Genomic DNA, 19,031 nt, shown 5'->3' on the forward strand with positions numbered 1-19,031 from the left:
TGCTCAGAAGAAGTAACTTTTGGATATTCAAGATGGGGATGGGGGGTGGGGGGTGTAAGCGCTGGAGGATGGGAGGAGCTTCTAGAGGATGGGCGGGGCTCTGGAGGATGGGAGGAGCTTCTGGCAGATGGGCGAGGTGCTGGAGGGGCGTTGGAGGATGGGAGGAGCTCTGAAGGATCAGAGGAATGCTGTGAAATGCTGTCCTCTGGACATGATGTGACCATTACATCCATGAGCTCACAGCTGCTGTGGTTCCCTGCACAAGGTCAAGCCAGTCCAAATTCCAGCATAGGTGGGGAAGTTTATGAGATCCCCATGCCATGCTGAGGAGCTAGTTGCAGCTGATGAGCACCGGAGCACGGAGAGCCATTCTTTGAGCATTTAATCACTGACTGCCATTGCTCAGATGGCTGGCCCCACACCCATATGCATATGGGCGCTAATCAAACTCAGAAGGTGACCGTAAAAGAGAGGCCATTACATTGGGAGGGGACTTTTGGCTGTCAAGGGGGCTGGAGGAGGGAGGGAGAGGTGGATATGATTTAAACACACACACACACACACATACACACACACACACACACACACACGTACACGCACACGCACACGCACACTCGCCAAGGAAATCCTCACAGTAAATAAAAATGTATTTTTAAAAAGCTATCGAAGGGTAAATATTTAACCTGATTCAAACACTGCACATTGCTGAACATGAAATAGAACTCCATTTAAAAAAAAAAAAGTGTCTTCACAGCCTTAGCAACAGAGGACATTACCAAACATTTGAACTTAGGCCCTTCAGACAGTGAAGACAGACGAACATACCAAAGAGAATCTGTTATTTTAAACTGGGTTTCTTTTAGTGCTAACAGAGTTGCCCTAACTGCTTGCCCCAATGCTTTGATTAGCCCGGAGGCCATCTTTGATTAATTTTTAGGAAGTCTGTATATTAGAGAGATCAGTCTCTATTTTCCAGAAGTTAAAAAATGTATTTCTGCAAATGTTTTTCAGTCTGGTTATAGAGGGCCTGTTCTTTTATGGTTTAGGTCATGTAAGAAATTCTTTTAATGTATGTAAATCTACTTTCCCCTCCATTTCTGAATTATTTAGTCAGGTACTAAGTCTGCCTCCATTCCAAAGAAATGGGGGAGAGGGGAGTTCTTTGACATTTTCTTCTGCTAAGTATTTCTTATTCTATCATTATATATTTATTTTCCACTTAACATTTCAACCCAAATGGGATTCATCCAGATGTGTGGTGTGAGAGGCAGCTCTTCCCTATTTCAATGGGTTAGGACCATTCATTTGTGTGTGTGTGTGTGTGTGTGTGTGTGTGTGTGTGTGTGTGTGTGTGTGTGTGTGAGAGAGAGAGAGAGAGAGAGAGAGAGAGAGAGAGAGAGAGAGAGATTGATTGATTGAGAGAGAGAGGGGAGAGGCCTTCTGACCTTTATAAAGAGTATTCCAAAACAGCTAATTCACTAATTGGTACCCCAGCTTCACACTGTTTAAACTACTGAGACCCGGAGTATTTTACAGCTTTGAAAGTTTGTTACATTTCCCTTCAGTTCATGTCTCATTTTGTTCTGGAAAGCACAATTTGAAAAGTTCTCTTGAATCTAAGTCTACAAACCTTTGGGGAAGAGTTGTTCAGATTTTAAGTGCTGAGTAAGTCTGCATACATTCGAAGGCTTAATAAATATTAACTTAGTTTAATAAATCAAGATATTAAGTCTTCCTTGAGGCTCCACGGGAGACCTGGTGGGGGTGGGGCATCCTCTCGAAGTCAGAGGGAGGATGAATGGGATGAGAAACTGTGGGAGGGCAGACCGGGAGGGGGGTGATGACTGGACTGTAAAATTATGAAAGTAATAAAAAAAAGATATTAGTTCTTCCATGATGTAAACAAGAAAAAAAACTTACCCAGAAACTGAAGTGGGCTTGATTGTGGCTGGAAATGGTGTAATGTTGTAGGTATACTTCTCCCTCAACTCTGCCAACTGCGGGAATGGGAATGGGGCCATCGAATACACTGTCTAGAAAACAAAAGCAAAATCACCAAGTCTCAAATGGTGGCCTCACAACCTTCATCCATCCCAAATCGAAGGCAGTAAAACTCCAGAAGGTTGAAGCCAGAGAGACAGGGATTGATGGCTCCTTACGGGGCCACTGGGAGAGGCAACATCTACCTCCGAGACAGATGAAAGTGTGAGGCAGGGATGGGGATGTAGCTCGCCCAGTATATCCTGAGTTCAGTCCCCAGCACCACATAAACATGGTGTGGTGGAACTTGATCCCAGCACCCAGGAGGGAGACAAAGAAGGTCAGAAGTTCAAGACCATCCTTGGCTAAGTAGTGCATTTGCGGCCAGCCTAAGCTGCATGAGATCCTATCTAAATAAACTAAAACCCAGGAATATTGCAGAGGGGTTACCATCGCCAAGCCTGGATGCAAAGTATTCTAAAATATGAAAATGCGGAGTACCAATGTCATGTCTAAAAAAGAAACAAAGAAATTCCACACCTGACCTATGCAATGGGTTACAGACAAAACATGGATATACTCAGAATATGGTATAGTACTACCTTCAAATACAAGTGGGAACATCGTATGACTTACAAATTCTGTGTTTAGCACTCAGGAGGCAGAGGTGGGCGGATCTCTATGTTCCAGACCAGCCTAATCTACACAGCTAGTTACGGTTACAGGACAGCCAAGGCTAGACAGGAAATCCTTATCTCCAAACCAGGGGAGTGTAGGTTGATGTCTATATGCAGACGAGGGCTGGCACAAATTAAGCCGAGGCCTGTGATTGGACATTGAAATAGTGGGGCGGGCACAGAGGTTTTGGTAAGGGGAGAGAGAGGAGAAAGGAGGGAGAGAACCAAGTTGGAGGCAGAGAAGGACGGCCCAGATCCGTGTGGCCTTAAATGACCACAGGTAGTTATGAATATTTCTTAAGGGATGGACTTTTATAGGTCAATTTATCTTATCTAGGTAGGCAGATTATATCATTATCAATTGGTTGTGAGTTTATTGTGTAGATTGAGAATTTAACATATAAATCTGATTGCTAAATTACAAGCATCTGGAGTCCTGATTTTACTGGGTTGCAGGGCATGTGAGCAGAGTTCAAGGCAGAGAGACTGCTAGGGACAGAGAATAGCTAGAGGTAGCGTGGTGTGGTGCCCTAAAACCAGGCACCACTGAGATGAATGTACCCCGCTAATGCTATATGGCTCCATGATGCCTGCAAGTGAGGGTCAGAGGATATTTTTAATATTATCCGAAACAGGGGAGGGGGAGTGAGAAAGGGAGAGAATTTTGGGCTTACACTAGAGCTCGAAAACTCTGCTTCAGCATGAAGAAAAGGATCTGGTTGGTTCTCTTACTAGTAAAACTTAATTGCCACACACTCAGCCATTCAACCATCCTGTTTCCCTCACCAGCAAGTGCACATCAATAATGCTATCATTTCTTGACAGAAGCCAATCAAATATCCTGATGAAGGGGCCAAAGAAAAGACTCAGAAGTTAAGAGCACTTGCTGTTCCTAGAAGGACTGAGGTTCAGTTCCCAGCACCCACATGGCAGCTCACAACAGCCTGTAACTCCAGTTCCAGGGGCTCCAACACCACCTTTTGGCCTCTGTGGACCTCAGGCATGTGCACACAGTGAACGTACGTTCAAATAGGCCAAACACTCATGCTTATAAAATAAACATAAATCTTTCTAGACTAGATATGTTGATGACCCTATTCTAGGGAAACATTCTTCAGTGGTTTCCCCATTTCAGCCCAGACCTCTGGAGCTGAGGTGCTGCGTGAGTAGGAAGGGAAGGACCCTGAACGGAGTGTGACGGGCTCAGCTGGCACCCTTTGTAGTTTGGTGATGCTTCTGTGACAGTTCACTGCAGTTCTGATGCATCTGTCCCTCTGTCCCTTAACTTCACGACATGTACCTCTATGTTTTATATGCCAGTTCTAGATCTCAAGCAAGTTGAGATCTCCAGTCCCTCCTCTACGATGCGTTATGCTTGTGCAAATTTTCACAGCCTACAGGGAGCACCAACATCGTTTGTAAGGGAGCACCTCACATACACTTCATCCATGATAAGCCACAGGCCGAGAGACGCAGTATAAATCTAGCAACACTTCACAGTTCTCCCCACACCCGAAGCAGCAGCAGCGAAGGCTTCTTGTGGTTCTCATTAGCGTGTGAGATGATCAGTCCCCAGCCATTCTGGGCTTCCGTGCTTAGTCTGGAAAATGTGGGGTGTGAAACCCAGGGTGGCAGTTCCCTCCAGCAGGAGGTGGGTAGTTAAAAACACAGAGGGAGGTGTGCACAGGGCATGCGCAGGGTGTGCACGTGAGTGTTGTTGCTTGGATTCTTAACCTGGGCGGTGTTGGTGTAGACTTTGTGATACCGTGGTTAACACGCTATGTGCCTGAAGGGCTACGTGTAATTATACTAACAGTGGCTTCTCATGTTTGATCTCACAAAGGTAGCCAATGGGTTCATTCCCGGTGTAGAATTCTCTTTGCTCCACATGATCTTTCGAAGGTGTAGAGACCTGTTCTCGGCACCCTCACTGGACTCAAGAAAGTACCTCCTCTTAGATGTCAGTCAGGGAGAATGGAGTCAAGTGTACCTGACATCACACACACCAAATGTTAGCTGAGGACTAAGCCAAGAATCACCTGACACCACCATTGTGTACAGCTTTGACTTAACAATGGAAGAACTTGATTCAAATAGTTAAGAAAGTCACATCATTTACATTTTGTTTTAAAAGATCATACATACATACACACACACACACACACACACACACACACCCCTCTGCAGCAGGCAGAAGAGCTGGCCCCCAGGGTCACAAGAGTGGGAGAGCTGGCCCTGACGCTCACTCACTGCAGCACTTGGGAGAGCAGACCCTGGGTTTTGCCTCAGCCGCACGATAGAGCTGACCCTGGTGGTGGGGACAAGGGTGAGCCAGCCCTGAGAAAGCAGGCCTTGCAATGCAGTGGATGAGGGAGATGCCCTCCCATCCCACCCCCACCTCTAACCCCACCGCTAGAGACCTGGCCCATAGGTCATGGGGTCATATGCATGGGAGACCTAGCTCTGTCCCCTCACTGGCTGGCCCAGCCCCTCATCTGAGCACAGATGAGCTGGCCCCAAAGCCGTAAGAGCAGAAGAGCTGGCTCTGTCCCCTATTGTCTGTAGCATTGGCTGAGCTAGCTGGGGTAGCACTGGAAAACTCCCCCTGGTGGTATGGGTATGGGAGAGCTGGTGGGCCCACCCCAACATCTATCCCATCGACAGACGGCTGGAGCTCGTGAAGGGGCCGGTCCTACACATCCAAGACTACATGCTCTCCACGGCACTGAGCAGCAGCAGGCTATCCAAGAGGAGACCCAGTGAGGGTCCAGTATTGATGGGGCAGGGGCCAATTCGCAAGCAAAGAAGTGTGGACCAAACGGTATACTGAGGGACACCCTTTGACTATGGCTTTCACAGTACGGTTTTATTTTTCTTTCTAAGGGAAGGTTGCAAGGATAGATCGGGTACGGGGTTGAGGGGAGATGAGTGGGATTGGGTTGCATGCTGTGAAATTCACAAAGAACCAATAAAAAGTGTTTTTAAAAAAATATCTCCCTCCCCTAAAAATGTGATTACTGGCATTAACAATTTCAAGGTTGCTTTTAAAATTATTCTAGATGTCTCACTAAAGACTAAAGCCTGGGGCACGGCTGAGGAGTTACCCATGTTTTACTTTAGCCAGTTTCATCACCAGGAATTGCGGTGTCCCCTGACCCAGCTTTGGATGAGCAGAGGCTACTTCATGCCCCCAACCTGACCCCATCCTGCCTGGGGCAGATGGCTGTGCTCCACTCAGAGTCACTCAGGTGACAGGAAGTGCCTGACCAAAAAGAACGGGGACTCGGCTGGGCACGCAGCTCCCTGACAGGCACGCGGCTCCCTGGCTCTCTCCTCCTGCTGTTTATTTGTGGTTAGTACCTCAAAGCAGCCGTCTGCACCCTGAAGCAAGCGCCCCCACAATCCTCCTTCACGTGGACACGCTCGTGTGAAGGTCTCACATGTCTGAAGGCACATTTGTCCCATGAGCTTGAGCACACTGGCATTTCACCCAGAGAGCTGGATACGTGGAGCGCTCAGGCATCTGAGTTAATAGATTACCACGACCCCAAGTGGGGCCTTTCACTAAACCTCTGAGAGTCTGCATGCAGTCCAGTAATAAAGTCTTAGCATGAGAAAGGAATGGAAACATAATTTAGCTCAGTGCCCCTCCTCGTCCCACAGGATCCCCTGTGGAGATGGCCAACAGATGGCCTCAAAGGCACTGCTTAAACATTATGAGCATGGGTAAACTCGACTGCGTGGGGCAGATGGCGTCAGCTTCTGACAGAACTAATCAATCAAACAGTGTCCTTCCATTGAACAAGCATCTACATCCTTGGCATTTCCAACCCACTGAGGGGACGGGGGCGGGGGTGTGGGGGTGCGGAGGGACAGTGTGGTAGTGCGGTTTGTGGGCAGAGAGCCCTCTCCATGGCAGGCGCTGCTGCCTCCAGATGAATCCATCGTTCCCCAACAAGGTGAGGTTTTCGAAACACCTACGACCCTCCCTCCATGGTCCTTAAGGAATTTACCGCCGAGATTATCTGGAATCTACCGTGATCCAGATACCTTACTTCACTGGCACACTCCAATCGCCCGTCTAATACTATCAATTACAGAAAACCAGAAGGGCCGGAAAGATGACTCTGCTAAGCTTGAGGACCTGAGTTCAATCCCCAGGACCCACTTGGCAGGAGAGAACTGACAAGTTTCCACTGACCTCTACACATGCACTGTGGCACATGTATACCAACTAATACATACACACACAGACATAGACACATACACACACGGGGGGGTGGAGACAGACAGACAGACAGACACAAATAAATACATAATACAATGTTTAAAATGTATACTAGTAGCCACTGCAGAACTAGTGGAAAGTAATATGGTCTATGCGGTGGGGAGGGGGGTTCCAGTCCTAGTTTGTGTAGATTTAGAAAGCACTAGAGAAATTCCAAGTGGGAGAATCCTTGCATCCTCCTTAGCTCAAAACTAAAGACCTTCTATCCAGCCAGCTCATGGATTTCACACGGAGTCATTTCACAACTGTTGCCGAAGCCAGATCACAGCCACTAAGTGCTTTTAGAGTGAATAAAGAACAGAAAGTGGCTTGGAATGGTATTTGCCACTTCTCTCTCTAACATCCCTTCATGCCAAGGAAAATCCATAAGTCTCTTTACTCTCTGAACCACCAGTGTACATTTAAATAGACACTTATATTTAGGCCCTGCCGAAAAGCAATTATGTTTCCTTTTCCATTACTGATGTGTTTTATAGGAAACATGGACATATAATGCATAAAATTCGGCCTAGCACGTCTTCCCTCACAGGACAGGAGGAACGACGCCCATGTAGTCTTGCAGACCATCCAGGGCCTACGATTCTCCCTCTAAGTTCTCAGAAGGCAGGATTAAAAAGCCATCTCTTTTCTGATGCCTAATTAGAAACTCATGCTTCCTTCCTTCTGGCCACATTTAAACTCTCTGTGAACTGATACGTGGCTATTCGTCTAAGGATTTCACTGTTAGAAAGACGTCTTTAGAGTAAGGTGCAGGCTGGTCAGGAAAAGCACAAACTAGGCCAGGAGTCAGGGACGTGGGGCTCAGTCCTGGGTCAGCAACGAAACAAGCAAGCAGCTGGCAAACTGCTCACAATCCAACCCTGTTTCCTCTCTAGGACGTCAGAGAATTATGTTAGCTGTGATCTTAGGTTTCTTTCAAGCCAGTGTTTTTCTAAGGGGTCTAAGACCCACCTGCATCAGAAGTACCCACTGACCAACATTGGCACTGACTATATTCCTGAGATGTCTCTGCTTTGAAAGCAATTGTCTTCTGGCCCAGGCTATGGCTCTGTGTCTCCCTAAGCAGCCAGTTCCATGCGTAGCATGCCACGGCTCACTATGGAGAACACAACACAAGACCCCTTTCATTAAAGGACCTAGTCTTCCTTAGAAGGTTCACACACTTCACAAAATTGCAAACAAGACCAGAGAGTCTACAATTAATATGAAAGCAATTGCTGAACATCTTCAATACCAAAGACGCACCACCAGAGGAGGCTCTGTCACTGAGGGCCGAGGTAACAAAGAGGCGGAGGACACAGGTAGACCAGTAGAATTGTCCTGACAGAGCATCAGCAGAAGCACAGCCTACAGAGGCTTGGGCAAGAACAGAGCTGTGGCATGAGTGAGAGATCCAGCTGGGGAGCAGTGCAGAGGGCCACAGTTAAGGGATGGGGAAGCCCACAGCACACCTCCAAGCCTGCTGTCTGGAAACAAGCCCACCTTCCTCCTTCATAAACGCTGCTTTCTCGTAAGCCAGGAACTCAGGGTTGCTCTCGTCTCCCCATTTTTCTCCCTCACCCCTACACCGTGTCCATGACCTTGTCTAGTAGGTTTCACCTTGGGGGTGACGTCTCTGTCCCATTCCTGCCCTCACCCTCCATGGCCTCCCCACAGGTCTTCCTGGTGTCGGGTCGAATTTTCCAAATCTATGGTTTTTCCAAATGGTTGGCAGAAAACACAACTCCCACCCTTGAAAGTCTTTCTGATCGACAGCTCTTCTTTCTCCCTTAGCAGAGGGCAAAAAGATGCTACCTACACCAGCAGGAAGCACAATCCCTGACCATAATCAGGCTCTGTGCAGTGGCTGGAGTCTTCCACATCCCAGTCCCTGAAGATCCACGCCGATGGTGCCCCTTACCTGCCGACCCTCAGCTCTACCTTCTGCTCCTGCTGTCCCCTCAGCCACTGCTAAGATACAAAGTGATAACATTTGGTTTTCAAGTTGACAAGAGGGTAGACTTGTTCGTCTTCGATGTCAATTTGGCTAGATGTAGACTCACTTAGGAGACACATCTGTGGACATGTCCATGAGGATGTTTCCAGAGAGTATTTAACTGAGGAAGGAAAGTCCATCCTGAAGATAAACATCACCTTTCGGGGGCTAGAATCCCAAACTAAACAAAAACACTAAGGCCCGACACCCTTGTTTCTGTTCGGTTGTCTTCCCAGATGTAAGGAACTCCAGCTGTGTCTTGCTGCCACCGTGAAGTCTGCTGTACCTGCCCGGCCACAATGTGCCTTCTAAACCAGGGCCCAAAGGAAGCTTTCGCTTAGGTTGCATTTTGTCGTCTCTGTCACAGCAGTGAGGGAAGCAACTGTAACAGAGACCACTGTCCATCACCTCTGCACCGATGCCGTCAACACACGCTGCCCTCTGCCTCCCTGTTGCTGTGGTAAGCATCATAGCCAAACCCAACTCAGGGGAAAGGAATGGTCTCAAGGTCACAGTCCTTCATTGAGGACAGTCAGGGCAGCAACTCAAACAGAAACCCAGAAGCAAGAACCAAGGACAGAGCACGGAGGAGCCCTGTTCACTGATTTGCTAACTGACACTTTTATACAACCCAGAGTCACCCACTCAGGGGTGGCTCCACCCACAGTGGGCTGGGCCCTCACACATCAACCCTTAATAAAGGAAATGCCCCCACAGGACTTGCTTACAGGTCAATCTGATGGAGGCAGGCCAATCTGATGGAGGTGTTTTCTCAAGCGCAGTTCCTTTTCCCACATGGCCCTAACTTAGGTTGAATTGGAAACACACACACACACACACACACACACACACACACACACACACAGAGAGAAAGAGAGAGAGAGAGAGAGAGATTTTTCTGTAACATGCATGTGCAGCCCCCAGCACTCAGACACAGAGCTAGACAACTCCTATTCATCGTTAAAGGCACCAGACATCGATTCATTCCCTCATGAAAACATCGTGTGACGTCATCTGCCTTCTCCCTAACTGCCTTTTCCCCTGGGAATTAATTCTCTTCTCAGTCCTTCAAACATGTCTCAGAGCAGAGCCCCAACTTTCTCTTCCCACATTGTCTCAAGATTTAAGCACAGTACCTAACTTTTAGGGATAGTCAAAAAATACTGAGTTGTCTATACAGAGGCTAGAACCTGAGACCAGAGCATTTGGTTTATATCAGGTAGTGACAGCCCAGCATAGTTTCACACACCTGCCATTCCAGCACTCAAGACTATAGAAGGAGGACTACCAGGACTTCGTGGCCAGCCTGAGCTACAGCCCTGTCTCAACAACAACAGAAGTAACAAAGACACTGTGGTACAACAGCACTATCCTCCCATCTAAACTGCCACTGTCTTCTGGAGTTTGGCTGGTCCTACTCAGATCATCCTAGCAGGATTGTTGACTGTCATAGAAGGAGAGGGCAGGGAGGGCCAAGACCATGGCCTGAATATCCACCGCCCTTCCCAACCAGGTGTGTGCTGACCTAATTACATGTGGTCTCAAACTCTTTATATACAGGTGAGGAATGAGTAGGGGAGGGAGCTCTGTCTACAAAGCCATGCTGGATGTAGACCTTTCAGAGTGGTGGCTTTAAGGTCACCTATGCTCTACCCATAACCCCTCAACCATGCTCTGTAATTTGCCTAATAAACTCACTGGTTCTACTAAGGTGAACCTTGGCAGACTCAAACTCTGCTCTGTCATTGGAACACTGTGAGGAGAGAAGTAGATATTACTATACCCCTCTCTCCCCAGGAGAAAATTCTCACACAAAAGGTTCCAATCCATAGGACAACATAGCGACCACTAAAGCAAGAAGAGAATGAGAACTCTGGCAGCAAAATGCAGACTACATCAGCTGAGAGACTATGGGAGGGCCATCATCTATGATGAGTATTGTTTAGCTCAGTAAATGCTGACTGAAAAGCACAGAAAACAAGCCATGGACTCAATAAATTTTTGCTTCATAAATTAATAAACTCTCCTGTAGCAGGTACGTCAGTGTCTTAGTCAGGGTTTCTATTCCTGCACAAAACATCATGACCAAGAAGCAAGTTGGGGAGGAAAGGGTTTATTCAGCTTACACTTTTCACATTGCTGTTCATCACCAAAGGAAGTCAGGACTGGAACTCAAGCAGGTCAGGAAGCAGGAGCTGATGCAGAGGCCATAGAGGGATGTTACTTACTTGCTTGCTTCCCCAGGCTTGCTCAGCTTGCTATCTTATAGAACACAAGAGTACCAGCCCAGGGATGGGTTGGATTCTCCCCTCTTACTCACTAGTTGAGAAAATGCCTTACAGCTGGGTCTCATGGAGGCATTTCCTCAAGAGAGGCTCCTTTCTCTATGATAACTTCAGCTTGTGTCAAGTTGGCACACAAAACCAGCCTGTACAGTCAGGGTAACCTCTAGGTAAATGCCAGGGACTGTGCAGCTGCAAAAGCATTCCCTGCAGGAGGACCTAATTGAGAACTGCCTGAGAGATCAAAGATTGCTGACATAGACAATGCCAGCCAATTGGGAACTGCTGTTTAGAAGAGATGCTTTCTTGGGACCAATGGGGCACAGGTGGAGGGGATTAAAGAGCTTGCAGCAGTGTTCAGATGTGCTTGCTTCATTGTTTCTCACCTGCTCCCGGAGTCTGCATCTTGACTCTGCACCACCTCACCTCCGACCCCCAAGGGCAAGTAGGGTGGGTGAGCTGCAGTCCAGGGCAGAGGCAACGCTCTCTGAGCAACTTGCATCAAGAACGAAACGCTAAGCACAGGCCCTGTCCTGAAGGAGCTCGCAACATTATGAGGAAATAAGATGCAGTCTTGGCCACAACAGAATGAGGTCAAGGCTCTCGTGCGAGGTGTGAAGGAAAACATGAAGAGAACGGTGTCCTCTGGGATGATGAGGAGAACCTCGTGAAGCACAGAGAGTTCCTGGAGGAAGATGTATGAGGGCAGGAGAAGCAGAGCTGGACAGGAGGACAGCGGGCTGCAGGGGGATGCTTCCAGGTGATGGGTCAAGCGTGGAAAACAATTTGACCCAACCTGACAAGGATGGGGTACAAAAGGAATGGACAGGCACTCTACCTGAGGTGAAGAGAGTCAGAGCAGGGGCTGAGGCTCTGGTGGTGAGCTCTGTGGGCTGTGAGGAGCCCTTGGAGTTCCATGGGTGAGAAAGAAGGCCTTGTCTCTCTCCAAGTCCTGCTTTGAGCACAGGATTCTAGCAGTTTGTAGCAATTAAAGGATTTCATGCATGGAAAGTAAGACATGGAACTGTGCTGCAAAGAACAATCTCAACAGAAAAAGAAAAAAGAAAACATCTAAGACAGGACAGCGATGACCAAGATGTATAAGAAGAGCTAGAATCAGAAACCAGCTGTTGGACCAAACAGTTCCTCTTTGGAGACAGGAAGGAAGGAGGGGTGAGATTTGACAGAGCACTGACATTCAAATACAAATGCCCAGGGAAGTTATCTCATACTATCCATATACCCAGCAAATCTGACAGGTTCAGCCAGGAGCAGGCCTTCCTGAGGAGGAGCTGGGGTACCAGGAGTGAGGAGTGAGTAGAGGGGTGATATTCATTTCTACAGTGGTGTCTGAGTCTTATAGTCCATTGACTGAATCCCAGTCCCCAAAATGGCCATAGGCAACATACTGACTGATTTTGTGTGTCAACTTGACACAAGCTGGAGTTATCACAGAGAAAAGAACCTCTCTTGAGGAAATGCCTCCATAAGACCCAGCTGTAAGGCTCTTTCTCAACTAGTGATCAAGGGAGAAGGACCCAGCCCATGGTGGGTGGTGCCATCCCTGGGCTGGTAGTCCTGGGTTCTATAAGAGAGCAAGCTGAGCAAGCCAGGGGAAGCAAGCCAGTGAGTAACATCCCTCCATGGCCTCTGCATCAGCTCCTGCTTCCTGACCTGCTTGAGTTCCAGTCCTGACTTCCTTTGGTGATGAACAGCAATGTGGCAGTGTAAGCTGAATCAACCCTTTCCTCCCCAACTTGCTTCTTGGTCATGATGTTTGTGCAGGAATAAAAACCCTGACTAAGACAGGCAAGGAACCCAACATAAAGGTGAAACCAAGAGAAAGAAGAGAGAAATAGCCGGGAAGAAAAGACAAGTCCCAAGAACAGCTTTGGGTACGATCCATAATTGATTGGGAACAAAAGGGGAGACAGAAAGATTAGAAGGGACCCAAAGGACTGGAGGGGGCTGAGGATAAAATGGTGTCCCAGAACCTATTGACAAAACATGCCAGAAAGATAACCAAACCCCTCATGCCTCTCACGTTGGCACTTGTAATACATGATACTGTCAGCTGAACATAAGCCGAGATGCAGGTTAATCTCCACCCCAAACCTAGTCACTCCTTTCCCCTCATAAATACTTCATCCATACGTCACCATGCACAAGTCTCAGAAGTAGGGCCAGCAACACAGCTCAGCAGGCAAAGGGCTTGCCACACGAGTCTGACAAACTTGCACCTCTCAGTGAAAGGAGAGAAACAACTCTTGAGGGCTGTCCTCTGACCTCCACAAGGATGGCGTGGTACACACAGGTCCATGTCCACACACACCAAACAACAAATACAGACGTCTTTAAATCCCAGAGTCGGATTCACAATAAGCACTGATGATTTTTTCCCCCAGCTTTTTTTTTTAACTGTATACCTAAGCATATTTTAGGCAACAAATAGTCATTCGTGTCTTCCTTTCTCTTGCGACAAAGGTTCTTATCAAATTATAAACTCTTGGCTGGTGGAAAAGCTAAGTCGGAGGACTGGCTGATACGTTCCCCCCAAGGCCAGTCCTCAGAACAACACCAACTGTCTTTCCTTGGTCCTGGGCCTCCCATCCCAAGCTGCCCGGGCTGTCACTCACCTGCATGAGCTCATGGCTCTGCAAGAGATCGTGCTCCAGCATCTCCTGGGTAAGGCGCCCCATGGTACCGTAGAACTCGTCTGCTGTTTCACAACATTCTATCTGCCTAGGTGAGAGGGAAAAAAAAAGAGCAGAAAAAGACCTCAGTCAGGGCACGCATGCTGCATGATGGGTCCAGGGACTGCCTCTTACCATCTGGTAAAGCCCTGGGCACTCTCACAGTGCAGTCTGCTGTGAAGCAAAGACCAAAATCACCAAGGGCAAGGTGGTCCTACTAATGACTAGGAAGGCTGACTCGGGGGATCATTAGAGTGCAAGAATTCAAGGTCAACCATGGAAACACAGCAAGAGCTAATTTAAAAAAAAAAAAGTGAAGACAAAACTAACAGCAGACAGGATTTTGAGGTAGTCATTGTAGAATGAGTTCGCATCTCCTCTGCATAGCTTCTGGAGCCTCGTAGCCCCAAAGGGTGTCTTTATTTTCCCCGTGAGGAGAGTTGTGAGTGCATCAGAACACACACCAGTGACCAGAAATCAGAACCACAAAATTGGGAACTGAAAGCAATTACCCCCCCCACACACACACAGAAATAATTGGTCGGACTTAATCTGCGAGGATACCATGAATAGACTGAATCCAAACCACAGTCGAGCTAAGTAGACTGTGGGAACGTTACGTCCTGTCTACAGACTGTCTCCACAGGCTTCGCTGATTCCTCGGGAAGGCAGCTGTCATCTGGGAACCTGTGGCACTGCTGAGACTTTAATCTGCCCTCTAAAGAGGCGGAAGAGGAACGGCATAAAATAGTAGGCTCTGGGTGTTTCCGGCTGATCTGTCCCAGAGGTTTTTGCACGGTTAGACAATCCTGTTTGCCTACCGACCATAAAGCTTGTTCTGATCTGCGCTAATGTCAGGCAATTTCCACACAGTCATTCAAAACACAGATGTAATGGGGAGATCCCAGGCTCAAATCTCTCCCCACTTAGATCTCCCCCAACCCGCTTCCCCCCCACACACACACACACCACTGTGTAAGCAAGCAAGGGAAACACAGTGTGGAAGTCTTATTATAAAATAATGCCCACCAACCATGTAGTGGCTCACTACCATCTGTAATGGGATCTGGCGCCCTCTCCTGGCCTGCAGGCATAAATGCAGACAGTGCATAATAAATGGGAGGGTTTTTTGTTTTGGTTTTGGTTTTTAGGGTTTGTTGTTGTTGTTGTTGTTGTTGTTTGTTTGTTTGTTTTTGTTTTTGTTTAATGATCTAGAAGAAGCATTGCAAAGCCTGATGTAGAAGACAGCAGAACTGTCCGGGGAACTTCTTGCTATTGCCTGAGATCAACTGATGTTCATGGAAGGGAAGTCATTGCACAGCCAGAGGGAGCTGTTGAGAGTCAAGACCAAGAGCTTAGGAGAGCAGATCCCAAAGGCCCTATCTGCCTTTGGAGCCTCTCCAGGGCACAAGTGACCCAAGGGTTTTTTAAACAGCCATGCCCTTGGCAAGGTTGGTTTAGAGATGGCTTGGCATGTTTGGGCACAGGTAGGAAGACTGAGGAGGACATAGGCTGAGTGTGAGGGAGTGTGCCATTACGGAAGTCTTGAGAGAAAGACAGACAAAAGCATGCTGTTGCAGCGAGCCGGTCGAGAATCCCAAATGGTTCTGCTGAGTAGAAGGGAGGAAGGCAACTAGAGAGGAGGACCCACAGACAATACAAGGCACACACGTTATTCACGTATTCACAGACCCGAGGCTACCCATGCACGGTGGATGTTTTCCCGGCGTTATCTGGGGAAGCTTTATAGCACTAGGGTCCAGAGCTCCAGGCACAAGTCCCAGCTCTGCTTCTCATTAGCTGCGTGACTGTGAATGAGTTAATTAACCTTCTCAGATAATTTTCTCACTCGGAAAGACAGGGAGGGACAATCTCCTCTGCTCCGAGGGGTTATTGAGAGAACCAAACGAGATAATATACTCAAACTGCCTCGTGTAATGACAGGCGCTGTCAGCACTAGATGGATGTCGGTGGCCTTTCCTCGCTCCTCACGAGCCACGAGCTGAAGAGCTGTGTAATCATCCTCAGCACAGCCCCTGAAACATTTACAATTCATAAACTGCAGCCATTCCTGAGCAGGAGACTTGCATAATGAAAAGCACAAATTCTAGAGCCAGGTTCAGCACAGTGTTTCTCACTGAACTCCGTGCTTCAGCTCTCACGGCTGTAAAGAAAGGTGGTAGCTCTGTGGTTAGAGTGCTCTCTGGATTCAGTCCCCAGGACCCATCTCTAGGAGCTCATAACTGCCACAATTCCAGCTCTAAGAGGCTCTAGCACCCTCTTCTGACATCCCTGAACCTCTGCACACACACACACACACGACACACACACTCACACGCATATACGCACACATGCACACTCACACACACGCATGCATACATGCATGCACACTCATACACATACACACTCATACACACATACACTCATGCACATTCATACTCATATAAATACACATTCATGCACACACACATGAATGCACTCATACACATGCACACTCATACACACACTCACTCATATACACACAGACACTCATACACACACTCATATACATACACACACTCATACACACATACACATGTACATATGCATGCATACACACTCATACATAGAAACATAGTTGTGCAGATATAATAAATTTTAAAATGAAGATAGTAAAAGAACAACACATGTAGGATGATGGAAAGCATTAATGAGCTAACACAAACAGAGCACACATGCACGGTACACATGCACAGCACACATGAGCAACACACATGCACAGCACACAAGTAGAGCACACATAAGCAGCACACAAGCAGAGCACACATGAGCAGCACACATGCACAGCACACAAGCAGAGCACACATGCATGGTACACATGCAGAGCACTTGGAGCACACATGCACAGCATACAAGCAGAGCACTCATGCAGAGCACTCATGCACAGCACACATGCATGGCACACATGCACGGCACACATGCAGAGCACATGGAGCACACATGTACAGCACACATGAGCAGCACACATGCAGAGCACTCATGCACAGCACTCATGCACAGCACACATGCACAGCACACATGCAGAGCACTCATGCACAGCACTCAAAGCACACATGCTGCCCACTTGGAGCACTCCCTGAGTGCTGGCTCTTACTAAAGCGATGAATTCACCAGTGCCAATCCTGCTGCCATGCTAGGAATAACTTCTGATGTGACAGAAAGTGAGCAGAGGGGAGCAGTAGGACCCCCCTCTGTTCCTGCCTCATCACTGAGGACTAGCAGAAGTGACCAGCACTGACCCATCCTAGGGTACAGCACCTACTCCACAGCTATAGACAATTATGCAGTCATGGGTTAGCACCCTCAGAAGGCCTACACTGTGGAGAGTGCAGAAAGAAGGGCATCCTGGGAGGAAGTAGAAAGGCAAGCAAACAGCACTGAGCGCCTCACAGACACAGACTTACTGGCTCATCTGTCTGGAAATCATCATACAGTAAAAGACGACAGCTGTGTAATATTTACAAATACATACATTAATGAGTTTTTAAACCTACGAACTGATGGCTGCCAGATCTTTCCCTTTAAAAAACTACATTCCACAAACAAGTTATAAATAAAAAGAGCAAAAAAAATCCTTAGAACAGAGCAGGCAAGATGGCTCCGTGGAAAAGGAGCTTGATGCCAAGCCTGACAACTTGAACTCCATCCTCGGAAGCCAGATGGTAGCCGAAGAGAACCAGGCCTGTGCGTTGTCTTCTACCCAACATACACATGCTATGGTGCCCATGCATATGAAGACAGGCAAATAAATGAGTGTAATTTTAAAAACATCTAAAACACTGCCATTGACTTACTAGTTTCTGACATGTTGTTATCGTTACCTATCATGCATGTTGTCATTCACTGCAAATTTCTCTGCTTCTTGAGTTGACTATAAGGGAGCAGACATGTCACTTTTCTCACTACTACTAGGGACAGGAAGTGAAATTTGGTTGGTTTTATGTTCTTTTGGTAGAACCAGATTTTAATATGTTGAAAATTTCTCATGATGGAGAGGAAGCATCTTGTATTGTACTACTGCGTGTATGGGCACAGGTACACCTTCTCCTACCCACTGTACAGGCACAGGTACACCTTCTCCTACAGACTGTACAGTTACAGATACACCTTCTCCTACTGACTGTACAGGCACAGGTACACCTTCTCCTACAGACTGTACAGGCACAGGTACACCTTCTCCTACCGACTGTACAGGCACAGGTACACCTTCTCCTACCCACTGTACAGGCACAGGTACACCTTCTCCTACCCACTGTACAGGCACAGGTACACCTTCTCCTACCCACTGTACAGGCACAGGCACACCTTCTCCTACCCACTGTACAGGCACAGGTACACCTTCTCCTACCCACTGTACAGGCACAGGTACACCTTCTCCTACCCACTGTACAGGCACAGGTACACCTTCTCCTACCCACTGTACAGGCACAGGTACACCTTCTCCTACCCACTGTACAGGCACAGGTACACCTTCTCCTACCCACTGTACAGGCACAGGTACACCTTCTCCTACAGACTGTACAGGCACAGGTACACCTTCTCCACCCACTACAGGGCTCAGGTACACCTTCTCCCTCCCACTGTACAGGCACAGGTACACCTTCTCCTACCTGTACAGGCACAGGTATACCTTCCCACAGACTGTACAGGCACAGGTACACCTTCTCCTACTGACTGTACAGGCACAGGTACACCTTCTCCTACCCACTGTACAGGCACAGGTACACCTTCTCCTACCCACTGTACAGGCACATGTACACCTTCTCCTACAGACTGTACAGGCACAGGTACACCTTCTCCTACAGACTGTACAGGCACAGGTACACCTTCTCCTACAGACTGTACAGGCACAGGTACACCTTCTCCTACAGACTGTACAGGCATAGATATGCTTTGTTCAGGGAATTTCATTTATCACTGCTCTAAAGTCAGAACAAAATAATTATGATTAATAATAAGAGCCGGATGTGGCGATGCACATCTACAATCCCAGTTTGGGGATGGTAGAGGCTGGGGATCAGGCGGTAAAGGTCATTCTCCATTACATAGTAAGTCAAAGCCAGCCTACACTGGATAAAACTCAACCTCAAAGAAAGA

At 47.7% G+C, this 19,031-nt stretch overlaps 1 protein-coding gene across 1 annotated transcript in view; it reads right to left on the minus strand.

Moving 5' to 3' along the window:
- Positions 1–19,031, minus strand: part of LOC116909493 (TBC1 domain family member 30-like) — an 85,071-nt gene that overhangs the window by 10,293 nt on the left and 55,747 nt on the right. Inside the window, 2 exon segments of the mRNA XM_032913095.1 lie at positions 1,921–2,033; positions 13,839–13,944. Of these exon segments, the coding sequence (XP_032768986.1) occupies positions 1,921–2,033; positions 13,839–13,944 (219 nt within the window).

This window comes from Rattus rattus, chromosome 1 (assembly GCF_011064425.1).
Source record: "Rattus rattus isolate New Zealand chromosome 1, Rrattus_CSIRO_v1, whole genome shotgun sequence".
Classification (NCBI taxonomy): Eukaryota; Metazoa; Chordata; class Mammalia; order Rodentia; family Muridae; genus Rattus; species Rattus rattus.